At 37.1% G+C, this 22969-nt stretch overlaps 1 protein-coding gene across 1 annotated transcript in view; it reads right to left on the reverse strand.

Moving 5' to 3' along the window:
- Positions 1-22969, reverse strand: part of tinc (transmembrane protein tincar) — a 52243-nt gene that overhangs the window by 22745 nt on the left and 6529 nt on the right. Inside the window, exons 2-3 of the mRNA XM_089853082.1 lie at positions 1454-1855; positions 925-1366 (exon numbers count right to left, since the gene is read on the reverse strand). Of these exons, the coding sequence (XP_089709208.1) occupies positions 925-1366; positions 1454-1633 (622 nt within the window). The 5' untranslated portion in view covers positions 1634-1855. The remainder of the gene's footprint in view (positions 1-924; positions 1367-1453; positions 1856-22969) is intronic.

Raw genomic sequence — 22969 nt, forward strand, 5'->3', positions numbered from 1 at the left:
CAAATAAAGTGGCTTCAGTTTTTAGTTCTAACAAGTCGTATATATATAGGAATAGTTGAAAAAGTTTCCCGATATTTTTTGCGTTGCTAAGCAACTGGTAGTTCAGTCCCTACCCCAAAATGTAAAACAGTATAAAATATATTTGAAGGCCAAGTCTTATGTAAGATATACATCTTTTGAAAAGTTGTATCTAAGAGTTAGAGTTAGGGTTGTAAATTTTCCGGAAAAATAAAACGCTAATCGGAAAAATATAAAACTAGCAATTATGTGAGCTTTGAGTCAATTTATCTAACTTTTAAAGATTTAAAACATTCTCCAGTTATTTTGCCATCTTTAGTAGATTTATTAAAGTGTCACCAAATATTGGTTGATTTTCCCAAAATTTGTGACTTTAAACAGGGTTAACAAACTTCATTAACAACATAACACCTCGTTTCCCTTACAATGACGCAGACCATCACTATCCTTGATGCCTGATAATTTTAGTTTCACTTGGGTCTCTTAACGGTTAGGTCTCGACTCTCTAACGCCTTATACCGTCATAAGAGCAAAAAGTAACCCTATGCATGCAAGCGATAGCATATGAGTGAGCTTTTCCTATAGAGAATAGGGGTCACTAGACTCTGTTCCCTTGGACAATTTTTTACCCCTCCGAATTCACCTAAAACCAAATAATGAATGTTTTGAAAAGAAAGGCAATTGAAAAATTTTAAAGTTTTAACTTTTTAATTGAAAAACCGGTAGCGGAAAAATACGGAAAATTTTCCGGAAAAATATAGCTCGGTCATTTTCCGGAAAATTTTCCGACTTACAACCCTAGTTAGAGTTTCAAATTAGGTCCAATTCGATCCACAAATAAGGGAGTTATTAACATTTAATTTACAAGACTTGACCTTTAAGGTTCCAAGTACTTGGTTCTCTTACCTTTACTGAGAAATCCATGGCGTACCAATTGAGATTGTATCGGTATAGTCGGGATAAGCAGACAGAAAGCCGCAGCCATGTGTAGAACAGGTGCAGTTGGTCCACCGTGTCTCCAAAGACTTTTAAACCATCTCAAACACTTTACGGATCCTCTAGCTCTAGACAGGTTTTGATAGACCGCAGCCGGGTCTCCAGCTACCCCGGCATCGCTGTGGTTTCTAACCGCACTGTCCGGGTCCTGATCCGAACCAATCTTGAGGCCATCGTTAGAGTAATTACCCACCCGTAGTAAGGAAGATACCAAGAAAAATGGCAGTATGACCACAGCGGTCCCGACTAATCCAACGTAGGCGTTTAGTTCCAAATAGGGTTGGTCACTGGTTGGCCATGGCAGGGAAATGTACCTCATGAAACGTTGGATACTTTTGGTAACGATGTAGATCTTAAAATAAGTGTACAATGAAGAATTGAGTTAGGAGAAATTTGGCGCTAATTAAGATCTATAAGTCTAATCGATTTATGTACCAACCTGGAACGCTAAGGTCATGACGCAGTACCATACGGACCATAATTGGTTTAATTTCGGGCGTCGACAACCTCTTTGAACTTCCCCTGATTCCATTTGTCCCGTTCGTGCCCGGGTCCTGTATTCTTGTTGCCTTCCGGTAGGCTTTTTTATTAAACTTGCACCAGTTTTGGCAGCAGTCATGCCTGGCCCCCTTTTGTAAGTTCGATCACGATGCCTCCTCGATTAAAAGCTCCTTTGAGGGTGCGGGTAAGGGTCCTCAATCTGGTGCACTCAGATCGACGCCTTCCTTTTTGGGCAACGAATCGGGGAGGGCAAGAGACTAATCAGCTATCCTCATCAGGACAGATTTCTACCCGCGGCATTAGCCATACTCCGGGTTTAATCTCGGATGATGACTCAGATCTGAAAATTATAAAGAAAACGTGGAAAAATGAGAAACAAAGTAGTTATTTTCCGCTACTTCTTAACTTAAAACATAATGTGTGCCAAATTGTTAAAACTTTCCAACATCCCCGCAATTTAATTCCCGCTTTATCATTCCCAGCCCTGAAAATTAATTTAGAGTGTCACGTCATTACGAATAAACTATATTGCCTTGTCAAAAATGAACCCTAGTTGATATTTAATAAATGACAGGGCAGAACAGAGTACTTGGAAAGCGACAAAAATTGATACAGTTTGCGAAAGTAGGCTTGTGGATCGAGCCGCGAAGGGTGCTGAGACGAGTGGGAGTTTATGTTCCGAGGCCAACGAACCCGTACAGTCTAAAAACGAGTCGTGGCATTGGATATTTATTAATCAAGAAAGATTCAGGGGGTTTGACCTCTTCTTACTCCGAGTCCTCTCGAGCGATAGATCTTAACAATAGAATGACAAACAAAAATGGATTGGAAAGGAACGTTTTAAATTAACCGAAATCTACACACGAAGCAGCGCGCGTTGCAAAAAAATAAGGCGGGAAAGTAATAATGGCGCGATTTTTTTCCTTCGCCAGACGACGTCTCTCCAATATTTCTATAACTTGAACCAACCATAAGTTCATAAGATATGCTCCGTAAGTATGACACTACCTATACTTCGTAATGCTAGAGACATACTGAGAGATAGTACGAGAACAGCGCCTTTGACATCGCCTCACCAGGCGTCGCTTTACCTACGTCACTTCATGTGACAACCTTATGGAACATATCTTATGAATTTATGCTCGAACCATGGACTTTGTAACTGTAAAGAGGACCAAATAAGTTTTATATTTGCAACCCATCAACAGCTAGCTTAGGGGATTAAATTAATTTTATTTCTTTCCAAGCGTCTATTAATTAAATTTTGAATGACCTAAATATACTAGAATCCAAACAATCCCCTGCTCGTGAATATGTAATATTATTGCATCGACAAAGAAATCACTCTCCCACTTTTACTATCCCCTATCGGGTTCTCTAAGTCCCTCGTTTGAACACTTTGATGTATTTCCTTTTTAAGAGATTCAAGCGAGGCGTCGCGTTTGATTAGAGATAGTCGATTTATAGTACGGTCATTGGAGGGGACGGACCACGGTGACAATTAGAATAGGAACCAGAAAATGCGCCAGGTTCAGTGGAGCGAAATTGAGAAGAAATAGGCTTAGATCAGCGCGGCATCCACTGAAGTTTCTCTCATCGGTCTATGTCAATTTCAGTAAGAGTTTCCTGTCGGTCCTAATTGCACGCCCCCCTCCCCTTTCGTGCAACCCAAAACAATTTGAGCTCCAAGTATGCGCGCTATACCCTTTTCTCTAAGCTGTACACCATTTCCACCCTGTTCTGGCTCACCCATGGGAGAAATATTCAATAATTGTCGTTGCCTAGCCCCTTTAGGAAAATTAGCCAATGATCAATATGATGCCTCATCCCCTTTTCTGAGTGTGAATAATTCCCCGCGTTTGGCCCACCATGTCCAATTCAATTAAACTCGAAACAATAACAAATTTATCACCTTTATAAATTTAAAAATTACTTTTAAATATTATTTACTAAGAATTCGAAATTGCGTGGGAGGTACAGTTACACCTGACGTATTTGCATAATTATTTTCATCCCGAGATTTTTAAGTTATACACACATCTGACGACGTTAATTATTCGGAATATTAATGACCCGTAATTAAATCGCGCCCACAAAAGAAAAGACAAAATTCGATTAATTAATTATCCGCTTTCAACGGTGTCGTTTATCAAATTTTAATTTTAAATTTTTTTTTATTATTATTATTAAAAAGCGTCAGTTTATTTTTTTAAAATTAAAAGTAGAATCGTTAAAACGTAAAATAATTAATCGTCGCCGTAAAATTAAGTAAGACTATAGCCTAAGATTAAATTTTTAATTAATTAAATAGGGTTCAAAGTTCAAACAAAGGGGAACGTAATACAAACTTCATTATGTTAAATGTATTCCTACCACCGCCTTCTATTATAAAAATTACTATTCCCAACTTTTTGGGAGCGGGAAGAGATGAGAGAGGAATAAAGGTGTCAAAAGGAAAAAGAAAAAAAATGGTAACCAGTCACCATGGCAACCTGAAAACTAGTCAAAACTTATCCAATTTTTACTTCACGTATCTCTCTCTTTGACTCCTTATAAATGACTCGGGAATGCCTGGCGGGTGTTTAGCCCTTATTCGTGTCTTGGCGTTAGCGGTGTCGAAAATGAGGTTAGGGGTCATAGGTCAAAAGACGACGTGTGTGTGTGTGTGTGTTATGAAAAAGGGACATCCATCCTTCCTTTCGACGTGTTCGACGTACTTAAAGGAATTTGGCGCGAAATATCCGCTCGCGCAAGAAACACGATGAGAATCTCGCCCTGTACCATCGAGTTAACCCTCGCATTGGTTTGCCACAGGGTTAGATATTAAGCGAGCTTAGGTTTCAGCATCGAAATGGTCCATACCCAACAATTATTAGAGTTCGCCGCATCCATCAGGAATTCGGGCTTCTGAGAAAAGATATTCGCCGTGATCAGCGCTAAAATAAGGAGGAATATCAGGGTTCATACAAACCTAGAAAACAGGGAAAACCTGAGAAAATCAGGGAAATAAATAGTTGACAAAAACCTCACGGAAAATTCAGGGAATTTTCGAATTTTGAGGAAAATTCAGGGAAATCAGGGAAATTTGCGTCAAACAGGGGCCGAGTAATTAAGCAAAATGTTCATAAACATACCCTCCATAGGATTAACATTAAACTATACTTTGGAGGCTCATAACTCTGGCTCTACTAGAGATACAGGGATGTCCTTTGAGTATGTTATAGTCCTATTTGCCCCCCTCCTTCGTTAACATTTGCTCCATATATGGGGAAAACCTGGAAAACTCAGGGAAGTATTTGGGGAAAAACATGGAAAGCTCAGGGAAATTTGTTTTCCAAAAGTTGTATGAACCCTGAATATATACGTCTGTATTCTTTACGACGTTTTTAGGAAGATAGCTTTCCCTAATTCTTTTAGGGAGATAACTCCGCACCACGCCCAACCCTAGATTCCCAAAATCATGAACCTTCTTCCTTCCTTGGCAGTTTTGCTTTGGAACGAATAACGGTTCACTCTAGCAGAAACCCCGTTACCTGTACTACGCGCTAAATTACTACCAGAATGCTTAAAATTCTTCAAAGGGAATATGAAATCATTCTCTTATTCGTAATGATTCCAAATTTTTAACCCTTCCTTTCTAAATATAACGTTGAATCTCATTGACTTCTACGCGGCGTATACAGCGCGTGTGTATTTGATCCTAGCTTCCATATTCTATTAAAGGGGTGTTTCGCAGCGCGTGCCGGTTGTAAGATTAATAGTTCAGCTTGTGCAACTCCGCGAGGAAGAGGGAGGAAGGGAGGGAGTAAAATCGTGACTTATTGTTTCTGGGGATTAAACCAAGGCTTAACGAAGGGATTTGGGGAGGCCCGATTCGCGCGTTCTCCATACCAGTCGAAAATTTCATACGAAGGCATCCCAACGCAGCCCCACGTGCTTACACCATCGAAATATGAAACTGGTTATATTACCCAAGTTTTAAGCCAGCCAGAAAAGCCTCTTTTAGAAGGTAACCGCGTATTGGAGAGGTTAAGCAATGAGTTTTCGATAAATTGTAGAAAAAGATACGATAGAACAAAGAAAAGATTTGATAATAATGTTTAGTTAGAGCATATGTGTTTATAAGATATGTTCCATATGTATGACACTACCCATGCTTCATAATGCAAGAGACTTACTGAGAGATAGTTTGAGAACGACAAGCGAGAATTGACTACACTCTGTTTTGCAGTTCATCTTCCTATTTAGTCTATACTAAGCCTTTGACAGCGCCTCACCAGGAGTCGCTTTACGAGAATCTATCACCTACGTCACTTCATGACTAGCTCCCAGTAACCACTAAGCAGTGACAAACTTATGGAACATATCTTATGATCGCATGGTTATAGTTTATCCAGTAACCAGTGACAAACTTATGGAACTTATGATCTTATGGTTATAGTCTATCTATAGTTTATAATTTCCCGCGTTTGAGATACGAACTTCTAATTCAGAATCCACCTGATTGATTGGATAAATTTCAAAGTACAAATTTAAGTTTTACCGAGTTTGCTAACCAGTAGTAACTGTACTCTAAAAACCATTAAACATAAAATCTTTGCAAAAGCCCATTTCATGTTATAGACGTATATATTTGAATAATCGACCCGTTCTTAGATCGAAAACACCCGATATGCCTGAAATTCAGGCTCTATAAGTCTATAAGAACGGATAAGCTTATCGCAAAGTCCCATAAGGGACTTAGGCCTATCATGTCCAGAAATAGACCAATAAGCGCGGGAGGGGGGAGTAAAAGGCGGAAGAATAGCGGGGGGGGGAATAGTGAAAAGAATAGAAAGGGATCCATATCACAATGAGAACCCAACTTTTTGTTCCTTTTTTAAAGAAAAAAATAAAGGGAAAAAAGGCGGGAAAAAAGCCGCGCGCGTTTGTGATGGGGAAGTCCCTAATTACGTCACCCATCTACCATTCCATTCGCTTCTGGAAAGAGTATACGCGCAGCACGCGCTAGCCCCATGCACCACGCGCGCCAAAACCCCCTTATTGCACCCACACCCTTAGGGCTCGTGGCGAGCGATCGATATCAAACTGGAGAATCGATAATAGGCTTGAAGGAAGTCGCGTCCATAAGGTGACGTCACTCGGCAGCAGTTTTAAAAGTCTCTCTCTCCGGGAAGAGACTTCTCTCGAACATTCCTGGGTATAGGAAAATTGCACCGGTTACTCCCATAAAACGCACCGGAGAGTATGTTGCGACAGTAGACCGTTTCTGTCGAAAACAAGAGCTATATTTCACCCCTACATCTTACTAATATTAATTGGGATTTTGGGAAAGGTAGGAGAGATTTCGGACCAAAATAGTCTATTCTCTTTTTTGATATTTAATCCCTCTCTATGTTGACACTAGTAACTAGGCGTTAACACGTTATTAAAACACGTCTTTCTCTAGTGACAACTGACATTAGGGCTTAGTAGAGCCGCTAGAGAAGGGAAGAGGGACTTTGGGAAAAATCTATGAAACGTTTTAAATTTTTTCTCCGTACCGTTTTTTATCCAAGACACGCTCACCTCTTTTATCAGCGCGTACAAGTTTGGACGTCGGTAAATTTTACAGACAAAGGCCTAGGGGTCCTATTTATTTATTTAGTTATGATTTTCTAAATTTTTCGAGTTATTTTTTTCAGACGAATTTATTAAAAGCATTTGCTGTTTAATTATTTATTTAGGTAACGAAACTTGTATGCAAATATTATTAATCTAATAACCTTTGGTCATAACTTAAATTTATTGCTAAGTATAATTTTTTTCGTAGACTTTGACTTTAATTCTAGCTAGTGATTAGTATGTACATTATATTTAGAGAAGTTTGAAAATTATATTCGAAGTTTTAAAATATTTATAAAGTCACTTATTACTCAGAATATTTCCTAACGAACTTCATATTTTCCAAAGATATTTTCGTAAACCCTTTGAGGTGTATATTATAAAGTATAAATTAGAAAATGGGAAATTTCGTTCTTTTCTATACATTAATTTTTAATATTTTATTTTGAAGTCCATAGTTGCTTACACTTAAAAATAGGCCTAATGATAATGATGCATTCATCCAGAAATCTAGACGTCTGGCTCTTTATTATGTTCGTGGAAACAGTCTGAATCCCGGGGAAATAGACTTAGATACATGTGCACTGAATATTTTAATTAGGTTTAAAATATTTAAATGGGTTACGTTATTAAAAGATACATTATAAACCGTTTGAAGCGTAAACACTGTGAGAAATAGGTGTCAAATTAAGATTAAGAAGACTGAATTAGGTTTAAGAATATGAGAGAACAAGGCTTAATAATATGAGACAAATAGGCTTATGAATATAAGAGAACTAGGCTTGAGAATATGACAGTATTGGGCTCAATAATATGAGACAACTAGGCTTATGGATATAAGAGAACTAGGCTTGAGAATATGACAGTATTGGGCTTAAGAATATTTGAAAACAAGCTTTAAGAATATGAGAGAACAAGGCTTAAGAATATTAGAAAATTAGGCTTGAGAATATGAGAGAACAAGGCTTAAGAATATTAGAAAATTATTCTTGAGAGTATGACAGTATTAGGCTTAAGAATATGGGAGAATTAGGCTTAAGATTATGATAGCATTAGGCTTAAGAACATCAAAAAAAGCTTTAACAATTCTTTAATCCTTCCGGAAACACATTAAACCTTACGACAACACTCCCCAAAGCCCATTTCGTGCCTAAGCTCAATCAATTCACCTGTGGAATCAACTAGAACAAAGTAGAAAGGCAAAAAATCCTTAAGTAAAATCGCTTCTACAACCAATTGCTCTAGTCGTTGGCCAATTTTCCAAAACCATCCATTCATTTTTTCCCCCCTCAAGAAATAAAAGAAGAGACGCGATGCGCAGAATAGAAAAAAAGGTTCCCATAGTACAGTGGCCAATATTAAAACAGGCGGGAAAGAGGGTTCTGTAGGGGTTTCATCTATTCCCGCCAACGTAAAAGCGCGGGACATATAAGTTCAGAGTGTGGGGGTCTAGGACTTGCACGTGTTCATTTTCTAGCAAGCCTCACGCGCGAGCTCAAAATGGTCCATTGGATCAGAGAAGCTGGGAAGAAGAGCGAGAGAGGAGAGAGTGGGGGGGAGGTGCGACGGGATTTAGTAGAAAGGAGAAAAGAGAAGGAATAATCCTATTTAGTCTTCTGTACCCTCTATTGCACCCATCTATCCCTCTACATCTGGAGGTACCCGGGGTTTCTACAACCTTTCTCTACTATATATCCCACCATTTTAATCTATCCCGAACCATTTTAGCTTGGGAGGCGAATTTCTCTCTCCCGTTATAAAACTCAGTGATAAAATAAATATATATATGTGTTTCTTCCGTTTATGCTGTATATATATTGTAGGAAATACTTTTTCCTTTTTATGGTAGAAACTAGCTATTTAAAGATATAAGGTTGTTTCTTTTTTATCGCGCTAAGCCTAACGATATTAATAATAAGGCGTTTTATCCGTTTAACGTGTATTATGAAACGACCCATGCAGCAACTCGGGCATTGCCAGGAATAACGTTTTTTTATATCAACTCACTTTTTACGATCGCGTCGTATACAATTTTAGTTTAAATTCGCGACGCCATCATAGGTAATGTGAAAAGCTTTACCGTGTTGGTTGTGTTAGGCTTAACTGAGAGAGTTAATTCGACTAAAATATAACCAACCTAGACATGCAACTTGGACGTAATCGATTAATTTTTGATGGATTATTTTGGAGCTACAATGGCTTAATTTATATTAAAATTTAACTGTTGTCACAGGAATACAGAGTTCTACTTAGGATCTGTAATAGACCATTTTCTGAGCCTTTCTCCTTGAATTTTAAAAACCGACACCCCTGACGTCATGCATAATATCTTTGAACTTAGAAACCACGTGACATTGACGTATCCAACGACCAGTGCCGTAACTTCCCCGACCTTTGAGCGTCGAACCCAAATGTAAACCAGTTCTCTTTGCGTTGTATTATATATGTGAATAGCCAATAAAACGCTAGGATGGAGTAGCGGGCGGTTGATCAAAGTTTTAAGCCCTTCCCCTTACCTTCAATCAGATGAGGGTTTATGGCGTTCTAAAGATTCCAAGTAGATGAAATCTACGTTACTGAATGAACGCCAATCTCCTTTGAAATATTTTATAAATACACCAATTTGTTTTTTCAAATTAGAAATTCGAAATAAATAAATAAAACCATTCCCTTAACCTTTTAACCCTAAAATCCATTTACTCCGAAAGATAAATAAAGAAACTGATGTCTTTAAATTGTATCTATTCAGTACCGTTAGGTATTTGGGCGGTTGGTTCTTTGTATATGTCAGTGACCCTTGTACGTAAGTACGGTTTTCCAACTATAACATACGCCCATTTAATATTTATTCCTACAATCTTCTTTAACCCCAAAAATCTCCTGGGAAGTAAGTAGCTATACAGAGTATGTTCCTCATAATTTATGAATCTACAAAATAAAACGGACAAGAGAGAAGAAATAGACAATCTTGGCGAATAGAAAAAAATCTATCTACAGGGTGTTTCTGGTAAGTCTGCCATAAATTAAGAAGGATGTACGATTTTGAGTCGAAAATGCAACTTCTATCTCTATTTTGTCTATAAGGGCCACTGTTTTCAAGTTAAGATTGGAGTGTTTCACGGATGACCCCTTTAAATTTAATTAAGAAACTGAACTAGACAATGATTTCTAATTTAATTAAGGGGTGATCCCTAAAACACTCAAATCATAACTCGAAAACGGTGGCCCAGACGGAAAAATTTCCTAGAAGTTACATTTTTGATTCAAAATCGATTTCCCAAAGAACATCCCCCTTAAATTATGGCAGACTTATCAGTACGATCTTTCCACATAAAAATCAAGTGTCTTGTATGTATGAGGTTGCTTGAAAAAAAAACACAGTATAGTATATAAGGAAGAAAAAAATCTCTTTGCAAGACAGCTCCGAAATAAAAGCGAGAGCGAGATCCGATCCATAAATATCAAACGAAACACGACACTAGCGATGCCAGCCGGTCATATAGTAACTAAAAGAAACAACAAACTAGAAACCCAAATAAAAACAAACTTAAAGAGAGGCTAGAATAAATAGACAAATGGATTTTGTTGTTATTTATCTAACTTTATATTTCATTTTCTTAAAATTGGAAACTTATTTACTTCGAAAATATATCATTTAAACCTAATTATCTTAAACCTTGGATAGTTGTTAATTGGTAATGAAATTCTAAGCATGATTACTTATTAAAGCCTTTCTATTTTAAATTAAGTAAATATTCTAAATTACTTTTTAATCTTTGGGTTAATTCAGTCTCTCTTTACGAAACTGACGTAAAATATAGATTCCCCTATTTTGTTTTACTTTAGCATCGTTTTACAAACAATAGAACGCCAGCTAGATCCTATAGCTTGGCTATACCAACGACGTTTGGAAAGACAAGACTCACTTTATTCGCGCTCAACCCTGGTAATACAGCGAAAACCAAGAGTTCAAACTTTACTTTTCACGTATGCGCCAGTTTTCACTTTATTCCATTGTATTCGCGAACGAATTTTAGAACCTTTATAGAACGAGGGATATGGCGGGAAAGTAGAGCTTTAGGCGCGTGGATATATTACCTCGTGCCCCTTCAGGGGTTTTGGCTATAGCCATCTAATAATAGTAGATCGTATAGACAGCGCAGACAGAATCCTCGGGTGCTACTTTAGGAAAAATGGCTTGGGTGCTCCAGCATCCGCGAGAAAGACTAGACGAACTCGAGAAAGGTTCCAACCTTACTTTGCAATACGTGGAAAAGTAGGCTTAGTGATATTATACGTATATTTTATATAGAATAGGATTAACTCCATTGCATAGTAGTCATGGTTAAAGTTTGTTCCATACAGCTTTGGTTGGCGATAGATACAAAGGTACGCTAGTGTTGTATTCTAACGCGATTTCAGCGTAGAATAGCCTTGTTTTAACTGCAAGCTTAGATTGGAATTGAGTTCGTATAAGGATCGATATGTAGGAGGAAAAATATTATCGCAACTAGCTCTCTCAGGCGATCCCAAGTTCAATGGCAACTTTCCTATATATCTTTCATATCTACCTAACCTTCTTCTGAGGATTCAGATCGCGACTTTCGTCTATACTTATAACAAATAAAAATAGTATATACGTTTTTCTAGGAAGGTCTTTGCTTTTTCATCTCTTCGAATGAACGGTTTCTTATAAAGATTTCAATCGAAACCTTTTAGATACCCTTTTGACTCCACGCATGCACTAGGCGCGTCTTTATATTAACCGTTAAGCCTTATTTTGTCGCTTACAAGGTAAGATTTAAATCTGCCTTTCCAGCTTCTTAAAGGCGCTAGTGTAACAAGGGTTATTCGAAAGGATTTACGCTAAGCCAAGGCTTAAGTTATTTTTTAGGATTCATTTTTAAAGTTAAGCCTAATTTTGAAAAATTGTAACTCGTTTTATTTTTAACAACGCCTTCGAGTGATTAAAAGACAATAAAGATGATGGCGTTAAAAATCCGAGTAAAATCCCTTCCGGTTGCCATGCCAACCGTACCGTAATAATAAATTAATCAGATGAACTCACTATAGTCTATAGTCCCTTGATGAGTGATTGTAACAATTTGAGATCCACCCCACCCCAGTTTGAGAGCGCGGGAAACCTTCATTCATATTGCACAGACCCAACATTGTGGTTGATAATTTTGACTTTAATTCTGAGGGAGAAAAGGTTGGTTACTACGGAATTTTCGACTCTTTTGGCGGGAGTGCTTTTGGGGAGTTAGGAGAATGCTAAAACCGTGGATATTAGGGAGGGAACTTCCCCTAATTAGATCAAAACGCGTGTCCCTTATCATTTCCAAGTCTTTACTAAGGTTTCGCCCAAACTTACCCTCCTTCGTTAAGCCTAAATTAGACATTTTCGTACTGTACATTGAGCATGGATATCAAGAATAATTATAGGTCTAAAATTATGAAAATATTAAATACAATGTAATGTAGAACAATAGAAAAATAACCCTGCTTCACTACAGGTACATACTAATAAATATAATATATAGATACGAACAAGTTTATTTGCATCCATTGGCTGTATATCATAGTCTAGTGCTACATTTTTGATATCTATGCGCACTCCCCCTAGGACCTGACCCTCAAACCGGCGGGAAAACCGTGCATTGTTTCAATCGAATCGGATCGGAGAATATTAGAAAATTAGGCGGAACGGAATTGAAATTATGGTTGCTGGGAAAGAGGGATCACCTAATCGTAACTTGTGGTTTGTTAATATTGTATTGGTTGACTAAAAGTCACTAACCTCTACGGTATGCTGGTTTACGTTGTTAAATAATTAATCAATAATATAAATTCCAAATTTTGATAAATTAAACACGTCAGAGATCACGTCCCGTCTCAATGATACACCTTCGATGAGAGATTAGAGCTCAAAATGAGCAAACATTTGTAAGCGTTTAACCCTAATTCATTCATTTGAGAACGAGAGAAACTGTTACTGATCTTAATTAAGATAAAAGATTGTCGTTGGTGTTAATCCGTATGGGAAATCAGCTTTGACAATACACGCTCGGCAACGCAACCTTAATTCCGACTAGTTCCCGCGCAGCTGAAACTCGAGTCCTATATATTCAGGAAGGGAAAGTGTCGTTAATGGGAAAGTTTTAATTGAGAACAACGCTCTGCGCTTTTAGCAACATCGATATATGTTCCTAAAAAGCATCAGATAGAATGGTGTGTGTGCTTTTTGTTTAAATATTTTAAAAGAAGTCTTAATTTTCCGGTTTATTGTCAAAAATATACGTAACCAGGCGTCGCTTTACGAGAATCTATGACCTACCTCATTCACTTCATGACAAGCTCTCAGTAACCAGTGACAAACTTATGGAAAATATCTTACGAACTTATGCTGTTACTTATATCCTACAGAAAGACCTTATGGCTTTTGGGCTCCATCTTTTAAAATTGTTTCCTGAAAATTAATAAAAAATGTCCCTTAAGAGGTCTTTGCCCCGTACACGCGAATATTGCGGGAAATAAAACGTTCCAGTGATACCGTAATAATATTTTCTTCACAGTTTTTTTAACAAAAAGACGTAAATTTTCTTACAGAGAGTGCTTATAGTTTCTACAGGTGTTTGATAAATTTCTTTAAAATATAACGCGTTGGAAAAATATTGGACAGTAAAAAAAAATCCATTTTCAGGATGAAATTACAAAGATTTCTGAAAGGGGGGGGGTCTAGAAACCATCAATCAAAGACTGCAATACAGAGCCCAATTTTTTTTGTAGCACCTTCCGTTGCACCGGAAAATGAACACACACACAGAGAGAGAAAAGATGAAGTCTAGGCATAGGAAATTACTCCCCCATGAAGGATTGTAATTCATAAGGAAAATTTGGAGAGTAGTGACATTTTACAGATTAGGAAGCTCTCTGGACAAATTTCCGGCTGCATCATGTAGAGCTCTCTGTCTGTGTTACGCTATATGCATCCATTTTTGATGTAATTGATGACTCTGAGACTTTCAAAAGTTTTTACGTATAAATATATATTTATGGGGGAAAGTTTAAACATGATTAAGGGTGTGTGTGATATTTTCTCAAGAATGTGTCATATAATAGTGCCTTATAACCTTTGCTATACAGACAGACATCAATCTAGCCTTCAACCTATCATATGATTTTAGTGAAATTGTTATTTATTTTTTTATTTGTTAGATATATGTTTAGCAAAAAAATTTTAAATTACCAATTAACGCGGTCTATTTCTAATAAAACCTTAATCAATCTACATTACACTAATTACGCAAAATTAATAGAGTAGTCGCTCGTAAATTGTGCAAAGCAAAAAATGAAGAAGTTTTAGTTTTATTATGCATAGTTTTCAAACTAGGAGAATTGATACCATTTACACCGGGAGACCAAGTTCCTTGGAGCTGCCCTTTGTCCGCCAAATAACTTGACCTCCTGTTGTAAATGGTATCAATCCTCCTAGTCTGAAAACTATGTTTAGCTATTTGAAGTATAAATAATTCCCGCCATTTTTTCTCCTAGACTTCCAAGGGCTATAGTTTTTTGCCCCTTTCTATTCCTCATTATGCTAAGCCTAAAAACCTCCGTTATCTTATCTTGAAAATGGGTGTAACGGGTTTCTCAAAGAAAAACGTGAAAAGAAAAACATTGCATTCCTTTCCTAGACCATCCGAAAACTTTCTCTTTCTTCCTTGCATTTTCTTTTTTCTTCTACTCATCGTCATCTCTTCTTACTCTCTCGCTCTCTTGGAAAAACAAAGGAAAGACGAGGAAGTTTAGGCTTAAGAGGGTGTGGAAAAGGATGCTCAAAGCTTTGATGCATTGAGAGGGCGGAGACCAAGGCTTAATACTCTCGTAGGTCTATTTAACATTCGCAAGGAAGAAAAAAAAAAAAATAAGAAAAAGTTTCGAGAGATTATATACAGCCCCTTTAAAGTTTTCTACCGTGTTCGTGCATTATAGGTGAATGAGGGGTAGTTAACTTTAAAGGGGGTATCATTATAAGGTACACTGTATTCCCAAGCCTTCAACTACATTAATCTTCTAGTTCGCGAACATTAAACTTTAAAAACATTCTTAAGAGGGAAGTACTTTTTCAACACTCGTTTTTAAATTTTCACTTTTATCGGAGTTCGAAATGATTTTTTGCTTCCTTTCGGTGGAAACGGTAGAGCCATTTTTCGACATGAGATTTTACCATACTCAATGGCAGGAAATGGAAAATTTACCCCTATTTAAATAGCCTTAAACTGCGGTCGAATCTTAAATTAGAAAATAATTCATAGACTATTTTAGTCAGAGGTTGGCGCTACTTAAATTGAGCCTTTGATATCAGTCATAGAGAAACTATCCAAAGGCGGCGCAGAATATAGCTCAAACTTCGGAAAAAAATTGTCTATACTTCCTTCGAAGAGTTTCCATTCGGTTCAACTGATTTATTGTCAGAGAAGCAGGATTCTAAAGAATAAAGCAATTATTTGATGATGAGTCTCTTGGGGTATTAGATAACTTGAAAGAGCTGTGCCTTGCAGGGAGAGCCTTTTTTTCTACCCCGTTCTTTAAAAAGATATAGGGGGTTTGAAATCTAACGCGAGAACTCGACAATTCTCTCAATGATTTACGGTTTCACTGTCTCTCTGTCTTTTAGTTCTGTTTTCAAGCGTCGTCTCCTATTTAATGGGAATTAATTGAACTTTAACCGAACAGAAAAACGATATAATCTAGTACGTCTCCTGGGACAGAGCGGAGGAATCGTTTATAAAGAGTGCAGGCTCGATTAACCGTATTATTTTAATTCTTTATTTTTGCTCCTATTTGATTTTCAAGCCTATTATTTATTTCAAATGTGCTCCGCATATGAAAGATTTCAATGTTAGAGTAAACTCCAAAACAGGTTTTAGTTAAAAACAGCGTTTTTTTATGTATTTTTAAGATGTTCGGTTTAATGTAGATTAAAATCAAGTCAATTTAGAAGAATTTCAGCTATTAATTAACGTAATTCTTGAAAATAATCAGATTTTTTGGTTTGGGATGGGTTGACCTACGTCTGGTTGAAATGTTACTTATTAATTTCAAAATATGTTATGAATCACACGACCCGAATTGAAAATTACTCACGCGTGTTATTCCACTTCCCCCATCCCAAATAATAACCCCAACCCCAACCCCAACCCTGAAGGCTCACTAACTAACTAACTAACCCCAAATAGGTGTATCATCATACCTATTTTGCATATTTATAGAACTGAACTCATAAATATTAAAGCGTATACAAATAAAAACGATAAAGTCCAACCCCAAAATTACGAAAAACGTCGAATTAAAATTTTAGATGAACTTAATGAACAGAAAGAAACCATTGTTTCCAAGGTCTGACTGGCTTTTGTTCAAATTAAACCATTTAAGCTTCAATGCCTTCTGGGTAAGTACTTGGTGTATTAGGGCGCTCCGCAGTAACCAAATGACAACCCAAAAAAAAAAGCGTAAAAGCTCAACCAACCGTAGAAATATTAGAACCATTACTGTATTCGAGCAGAAAACGCGTAGGTTTTGTGCGCTTTTCCCCCCAATCCCAACTCTAAAAAGCCCTCAGTTCTTGATCTCTCGTGATCTTTCTACATCTGTTTCCATTTAATTGGCGCGGGAGATTTTTTTCTTTAGAACTAGGCCTATATCACGTGCATTCGCCCTTATGTTGTTTCTTTTTTTTTTCTTTTCTCGCGCTTCTCGTGAACCACTGAAACAATCTCAACCAATGTCATCAAGTTATACCCGACCACGTGACAGCTTCACTTGTCATTTTTGCTTTTATTTTTTTTTTATTTTTGTAAGCTAGACGTTGGGTTTCCTCAGGGTTGAAGCGCGATTGTAAGACCAAAACCTTGTCGGTCGGGTGAAAGATGTAATGAGGCGAACCAACAGAAGAAAGGTTCAGGCTATGTAGAAAATAACCTCGACCTTAAGGGTCTTTCATATCACGAAACGTACAGTAAGGAAAAGGAGGAAGCTTTCTCTAAAGGGATAGTGAAATGGGGTCTTTGGTTAAGCCAATATAACAAAGTACATGGTTCATTAGAAAGCAAGGTAAATTTAAACTAAAGAGATGAATTATTTTGAACTACGATAAAGTAAAATAGAGTTATTTTTGCTGAGGCGGGTGAGACGTCATTGGTTTTTCAGCCAATGAAATTAACAAGCCAACAGATGGAGTCACCTTCTGGTGGCTATAGAGCTCATGTTAAATTCTGCCGCCAAAATGGCGAATGGGCGGAGTTTAATGTCACCCTCCCCGTAACCGATATAACTCTATTGGGACTGTTTACAAAAATGTAAACTACAAAACAATTTAAATCAGAGCTATTTTGACCTATCTGAATCCAAAGATATTATTTACAACTGTTATTTACATATAACAACCTATAAATATATAATTATACCAATTTCTACCAATAAGAGCCCAAAACCGTGACCTCTATAGACCATTTCATCCAAAAATAGACTAATTAAACCTATTTCAAACTACAAGAACCCACAACTGAACCGTTTCAGGTCTATTTTTGTCTATCTCCAACCAACCAACTAATTTCATCCTTACTTTCGTAAAAAAAAATATAACTCCCTCTAATTGGTTAGTTAGACAGGGTTTTTCCTCCAAACATTCTGCAAGCCCAGCTAGTTTTTACGCCTAATTAAACTTTTACATGGCCAAAAAGTTGTTGTAAGTCATAATTCCCGCAAATAAACACCACAACGAACGAAAATTGTCGACTATGGGAAAAGATAAACTTTGGGAAAGATAAGGGGTAAAAAAAAAACTGTTAAGCCTAATTTAGTAAACGAGGGATAACGAACACTAATTAACGTTGTTGATGACCCAAACTAATTGACTGTCTTTCTTTCTTCGGTGTTTTTTGGTGGGAAGAACTTTGCTAAGCCTGACGTGAATGTTAGGCTTAAATCGACCGCTAATGCGACCGACAAAGTTGTTGTCTTTATTAAATTATTTTAATATCGATCAAGTCGCTTGATGCGAAGGAAAAATCGTTCGATAAAATTGACAAAATTCTAGGCTTTTGTTGTTAATGTTTTGGTAAAAATTCTATCCTCCTTTGGCCAACAAACTTAAGCTGTTTCTTGTGTACGTAGAAGCAGAAGGGGATAATAGAAGAAGGATGCCACTCTGTATTATCTTAATACATTAGTTATGTAACGTCATTCTTCCCAGGCTCACCCTTTTATTTTGCTTTCCCGCTCATCAAACTACAAATGGGCATCGCACCGTAATGTGAATTCTATAGTTGTTTGGCACTAAATCGCCAGAAATTATCCCACAAACCTCGTCTTGACGTGGGACAAAAATGCACAAGCGCGTCTTGCCAAATGTTTAAACGCTAATAGAGTAATGATGAGGGAACTATTTATCGTGTATGTGATTCGGTTTAGTAACCTTGCTCTAAATGTTCCGATGTTGGGAAGAGTAACGTTACACTAACCCCGCTTTGTGGTACACTTCTCTCGGAGAGAAGTATTATATACTTCTGGTAGAAGGAAAAGCGTCGGTGCGAATATTGATTTATTCATTTTTATTTTTTTAGAGTATGCGAACCGTATTTTAGATTATACTTTTTTTTTGTAAAAGTTAGTTTGGTAGCTAGGGCGTTAGATTGCACGACATTCGGTCATGGAGGTTTTTTTGTTGCTTGGAATGGTATTTGTGGTATGGCATTTTCTACTGTACCGAATTCCTGTTGTTAAAACAACATGGATTTTTTTCTCTACAGTAGTAGTTTCCTATAGTTTTTCCTCTAATTCCTTTCCAGTCTTTGTAGACGATATTATCGAGTTGAGAGGGTTGCCGTTGGAAACGTTTTTAGGTCTTCCAGAATAGTTTAAAGAAAGAACTATGCTTCTTTTTAAAGGGGATTGAAATATAATCTCACCACTTTCTGTATGTTTTATTAGTAATAAATTAACAAAAAAAAAATAAATAGGCTTAAGAATAATAGAGGTAAAGGCATTAAAGTCAAAGTTAGGCTTTAGCAAATTTATTATAGCATTTCGAAGTATAGGAAGTGTCATACATTTACAATTATGGTTATATACACTTCATCTTCCCTTGAAACAATCCTAGAATTCCATTTAACCGTCCAAATTAAGTTGAAACAAATTTTACCCAATAAGAAATAAGAAATTCCATCACTGGAGTAACTTTTATTCTTTCCTTCCCAAATTTCGTTTCTGAAAGAATTTTGGATGATGCGTTTCCATGCCAACGCCATCTTTTATTATCCGTTACCATAACAACCCCCGTGTCACGTGGAAATTAATTCCTGGAGATCAGAAACAATACGACAAAAGTATCCACAGACATTCCCCTAGGCTCCGAACCACGCGTATTCAACCTTTATATTAGGGTCCTAATTTACCCCTTGTAGTCCAAGCAGTCCGCGACTCCGAGTCAATTTACTAAGAATAGAATAAGGCTTAGGCTTACAAAACAATAGATCTTATTTTTACCCAACTCCATCATTCCCCGTGACTCTTTGTTTCTTCTCTCTCTCTCTCTCCTCTCAAAAGTCATTCTCCTCCAACAATAACTGCCAAGATAAAACAATAGCGAGCCTTAAGCCTAACTAGGAAACAAAAAGGGTTGCCCTTGAAAAACGATTACCTAAGCCTTAGCCCCTGGTAAATTCTCGGGGTAAAAAACATCGGAAGAGTCATTCTCCTTAAGAAGAACTAAAGAAGGAGTCAGAGGAAAGCCCCAGGTGACAAGATGGGCTAACTCGAACCGTCACAACATACGCGAAGTCAAGTCTTACAATCAGTTGGTTCACTAGTTTGGTTTGTCGAGTTACGTTGCATCCCGTCGCATTGTGGTGGGGTCCTGTCCTCTAGGGATTCCGGGACCCTGAAACATCTTCCCCAAAAAAATTCCAGATAGCGTGGGGACAAAGGTGACGTGAATGGTAGACTATTTCCGTAGAAGTCACGAGCTTGATCTTGTTTTCACCTTTGAATGGGTATTTTACAATGATAAACAGCCCATAAACCAAAAACTGTCCGCGGATAGTCGTTGAAATGGACTATTTCGGACAGTGGTGGCGCTAGGACGGACCATTTTAGACCAGGTTCGGCGCTCGTACGTCTATTAACCTTTGCTAGGTATATGCGAGACAAAAACATGATATAGTGGACAAAGGTGCTCATGTCTCGCTGAAATTGTCCATTTTGGAAGTTCAGGTTGAAAATGAACCAGGAACAGAGGTAAACATCATGGTATCTCTACGCCTAACCCCTGCCTTTGAAGGTGGTCAATTCTGAACCCCAACTTTGGTGAAATTACTAAGGAAAAGGCCAACGCGCAGGGGTAACAGTCTACCTAACTTCTTACCAATTTTTTTTTCGTGCCATCCCAGAAAAGAGATTTTCTTTTGGTTGCCTCTGAAGCCCCTGATAGTTCATACCATATTCAGTGTAGTTTGCAATGCGCTTAAAAGGTATCCCAGGGTTGTAGTCTCTAACCTATTTTAGCTTTCTGCGCATTCCCTTTTGGGCTTGGGTAGGGAACTATACTTCTGCTTTTATATCTTGACGTTTCCCGTAACTGGAGAAGATATTTCTTGCTTGTGAGCTATGGTCCCGTTGACAGCTGTAATTGGTTTTTGGTCTTCAGGACTCAGAGCCCCACGGATGACGTATGGACCATTATTTCTTAAGCCCTATGTCCATTCTCTACCGTTTCAGGACTGGGTCCTGTACAATTCTATTTTTCGTATTTTTTTGGAGACTAGTACTACCGTGGCAGGTGCTAAAGAATATATTTTAGACGCATTTAATAGTTTTGGGAAACATTCCCCTTGTTATGTCCTATTTATTTCACTGAAATAACACTAGAAAGACTATTTGAATGTATTTTAGGGTTAGTGACCTCCCCTGTGTAGTTAACTTTTCCCCAAAACCCCGTTATTTTATGTGTTTTTATTTATTTTAACCATTTTTCAAATTTATTGATAGAATTTGATATAAATTTATAATTTCTTTAATATTTAAAAATATCCATCCCATAATATGTTGAAATTTTTTAAATCATCTAATTCCACGAGTCTGATTGGGCGTCGAGTTCACGTGACCCTTACCCCGTAGCATTACATCATCTGGTTCAAACTAAAATTCGTTTAAAAATTCAAATTATCCATCCCATAATATGTTGAAAATCTTTAGTTTTCTAATTCCGCGCTTCTGATTGGATGTCAAGGTCACAAGACCCTCGCCCCTGTAGTGTTCGCCTCTTATTACGGCCTCCATCTTTCACTTTTTTAAAGTAAATGACAGCGGCCGAGCTATTGAAAAAAAAATTGGTTTTAAAATCAATATTTAAGTTGTTTAAAATGTTTTGAAACTTTGATGGTTAGTCATATTATCAAGATTATATATCCTATTAACGATTTCAGTAGTTATTTTTATGTTATTAACGATATTTTTTTTATTTTTAGGTGAAAATAGAAACGTCAATATCTGGACTCCGTAATTAGGCTTAACGTTCGGCCCTGGCGGTACTGTCAAGAGACGAGGGAAGCGGCTTACGGACTACGGCAGCTTCACCGGTTTACCGGCTAGGGGAGGAAGGGAAGCATTAACGATAACGAAAGCCGGTCTAGGCCAAGGGTTAAGAGGATGTGAGTAGACCAAACATTTTTTTTTTGTTGTTTTGCAATTTACAATTGTAGGCAAGACCCGAGCTTCAATTATTAATTTAATTACAATTATTTAATGCTAAAATTTATTAATTCCTTATATAATAATAGTAAACAATAATAATTGGACTAAAATTAAAACTCAAATTAGAATAATATTCAAATCTAAATTCCTAAAAATAAATGAACAATTGTTTTATTTAAATTTAAAGTTATGAAGCAGTTTAGTTTCATCAGAGCATAAAATTACCCCCCCCCCCTTTTCTTTCCCGCCTCCTGTAAGACGCAATTTCAAAGCCTAAATTCTAAGATTAAAGCCACAAGAAACATTTATTCCAAGAGTTAGGTCTATTTTTTTATTGCTTCATATTTCTAAAAAACCCCTTTTTGCTCTTAAGCTTCTCATAAAAGGGAGTTTTGTTGGTGGTAGGCTTTTAGCGCCACTTTCTACTTATTTCAGACTTAAAAAAAAACCTTTTTGCCAAGTGTTTTAGTCGATTACTGTACTGTGGAGTTAGAAAAAGGTTGAAAAGAGGCTATTTTCAGTCTCAGTTGGCTCTCATTGCTTTTTTTTTTCTGGACTGTTAAATAACAGAATGAAAGGGAAATAATGCTGTCTGCTTTTGCAGCTAAGAGATGGGGGGGGGGGAAATTCCGAAATTTTTAAAGGCCATTGGCCCCTCGTAACCGATCTTCTCCGTACTATATTAGAAGTTCAAGGGTGAAGATAACTTTACAGGGGTTGAGCGGGAAAGTTCGCCTTCGTTTGATGAAATTTATTTTAAAAATTAAATAGTTTTAGTTTACCTTAGAAATTGATATCAACTGGGAATTTTTCGTTCCCTTGGGAAGCGTCTTGAATTTAACGATATATTTTTCCCAAATTAATTTACTGGTCTCTTCTAAGAAACGGGAACGGGTTAAGCACTATCTTAAATTAAATTAATTAAATTTTAATTTCCCCAAAATAATTATAACGAACTTTATCGTAATTAATTTTTAGCTTAGTTGGCTTTGTTATTTTCTCTTATATGATCTGATGCTATCTGTAACTAACCAGATAGCAGGGTTCATACAACTTTTGGAAAACAAATTTCCCTGAGATTTCCAAGTTTTTTCCC

Source organism: Phalangium opilio, unplaced genomic scaffold (genome assembly GCF_054372755.1).
Source record: "Phalangium opilio isolate 3A_F unplaced genomic scaffold, DU_Popi_V2 ptg000113l_1, whole genome shotgun sequence".
Classification (NCBI taxonomy): domain Eukaryota; kingdom Metazoa; phylum Arthropoda; class Arachnida; order Opiliones; family Phalangiidae; genus Phalangium; species Phalangium opilio.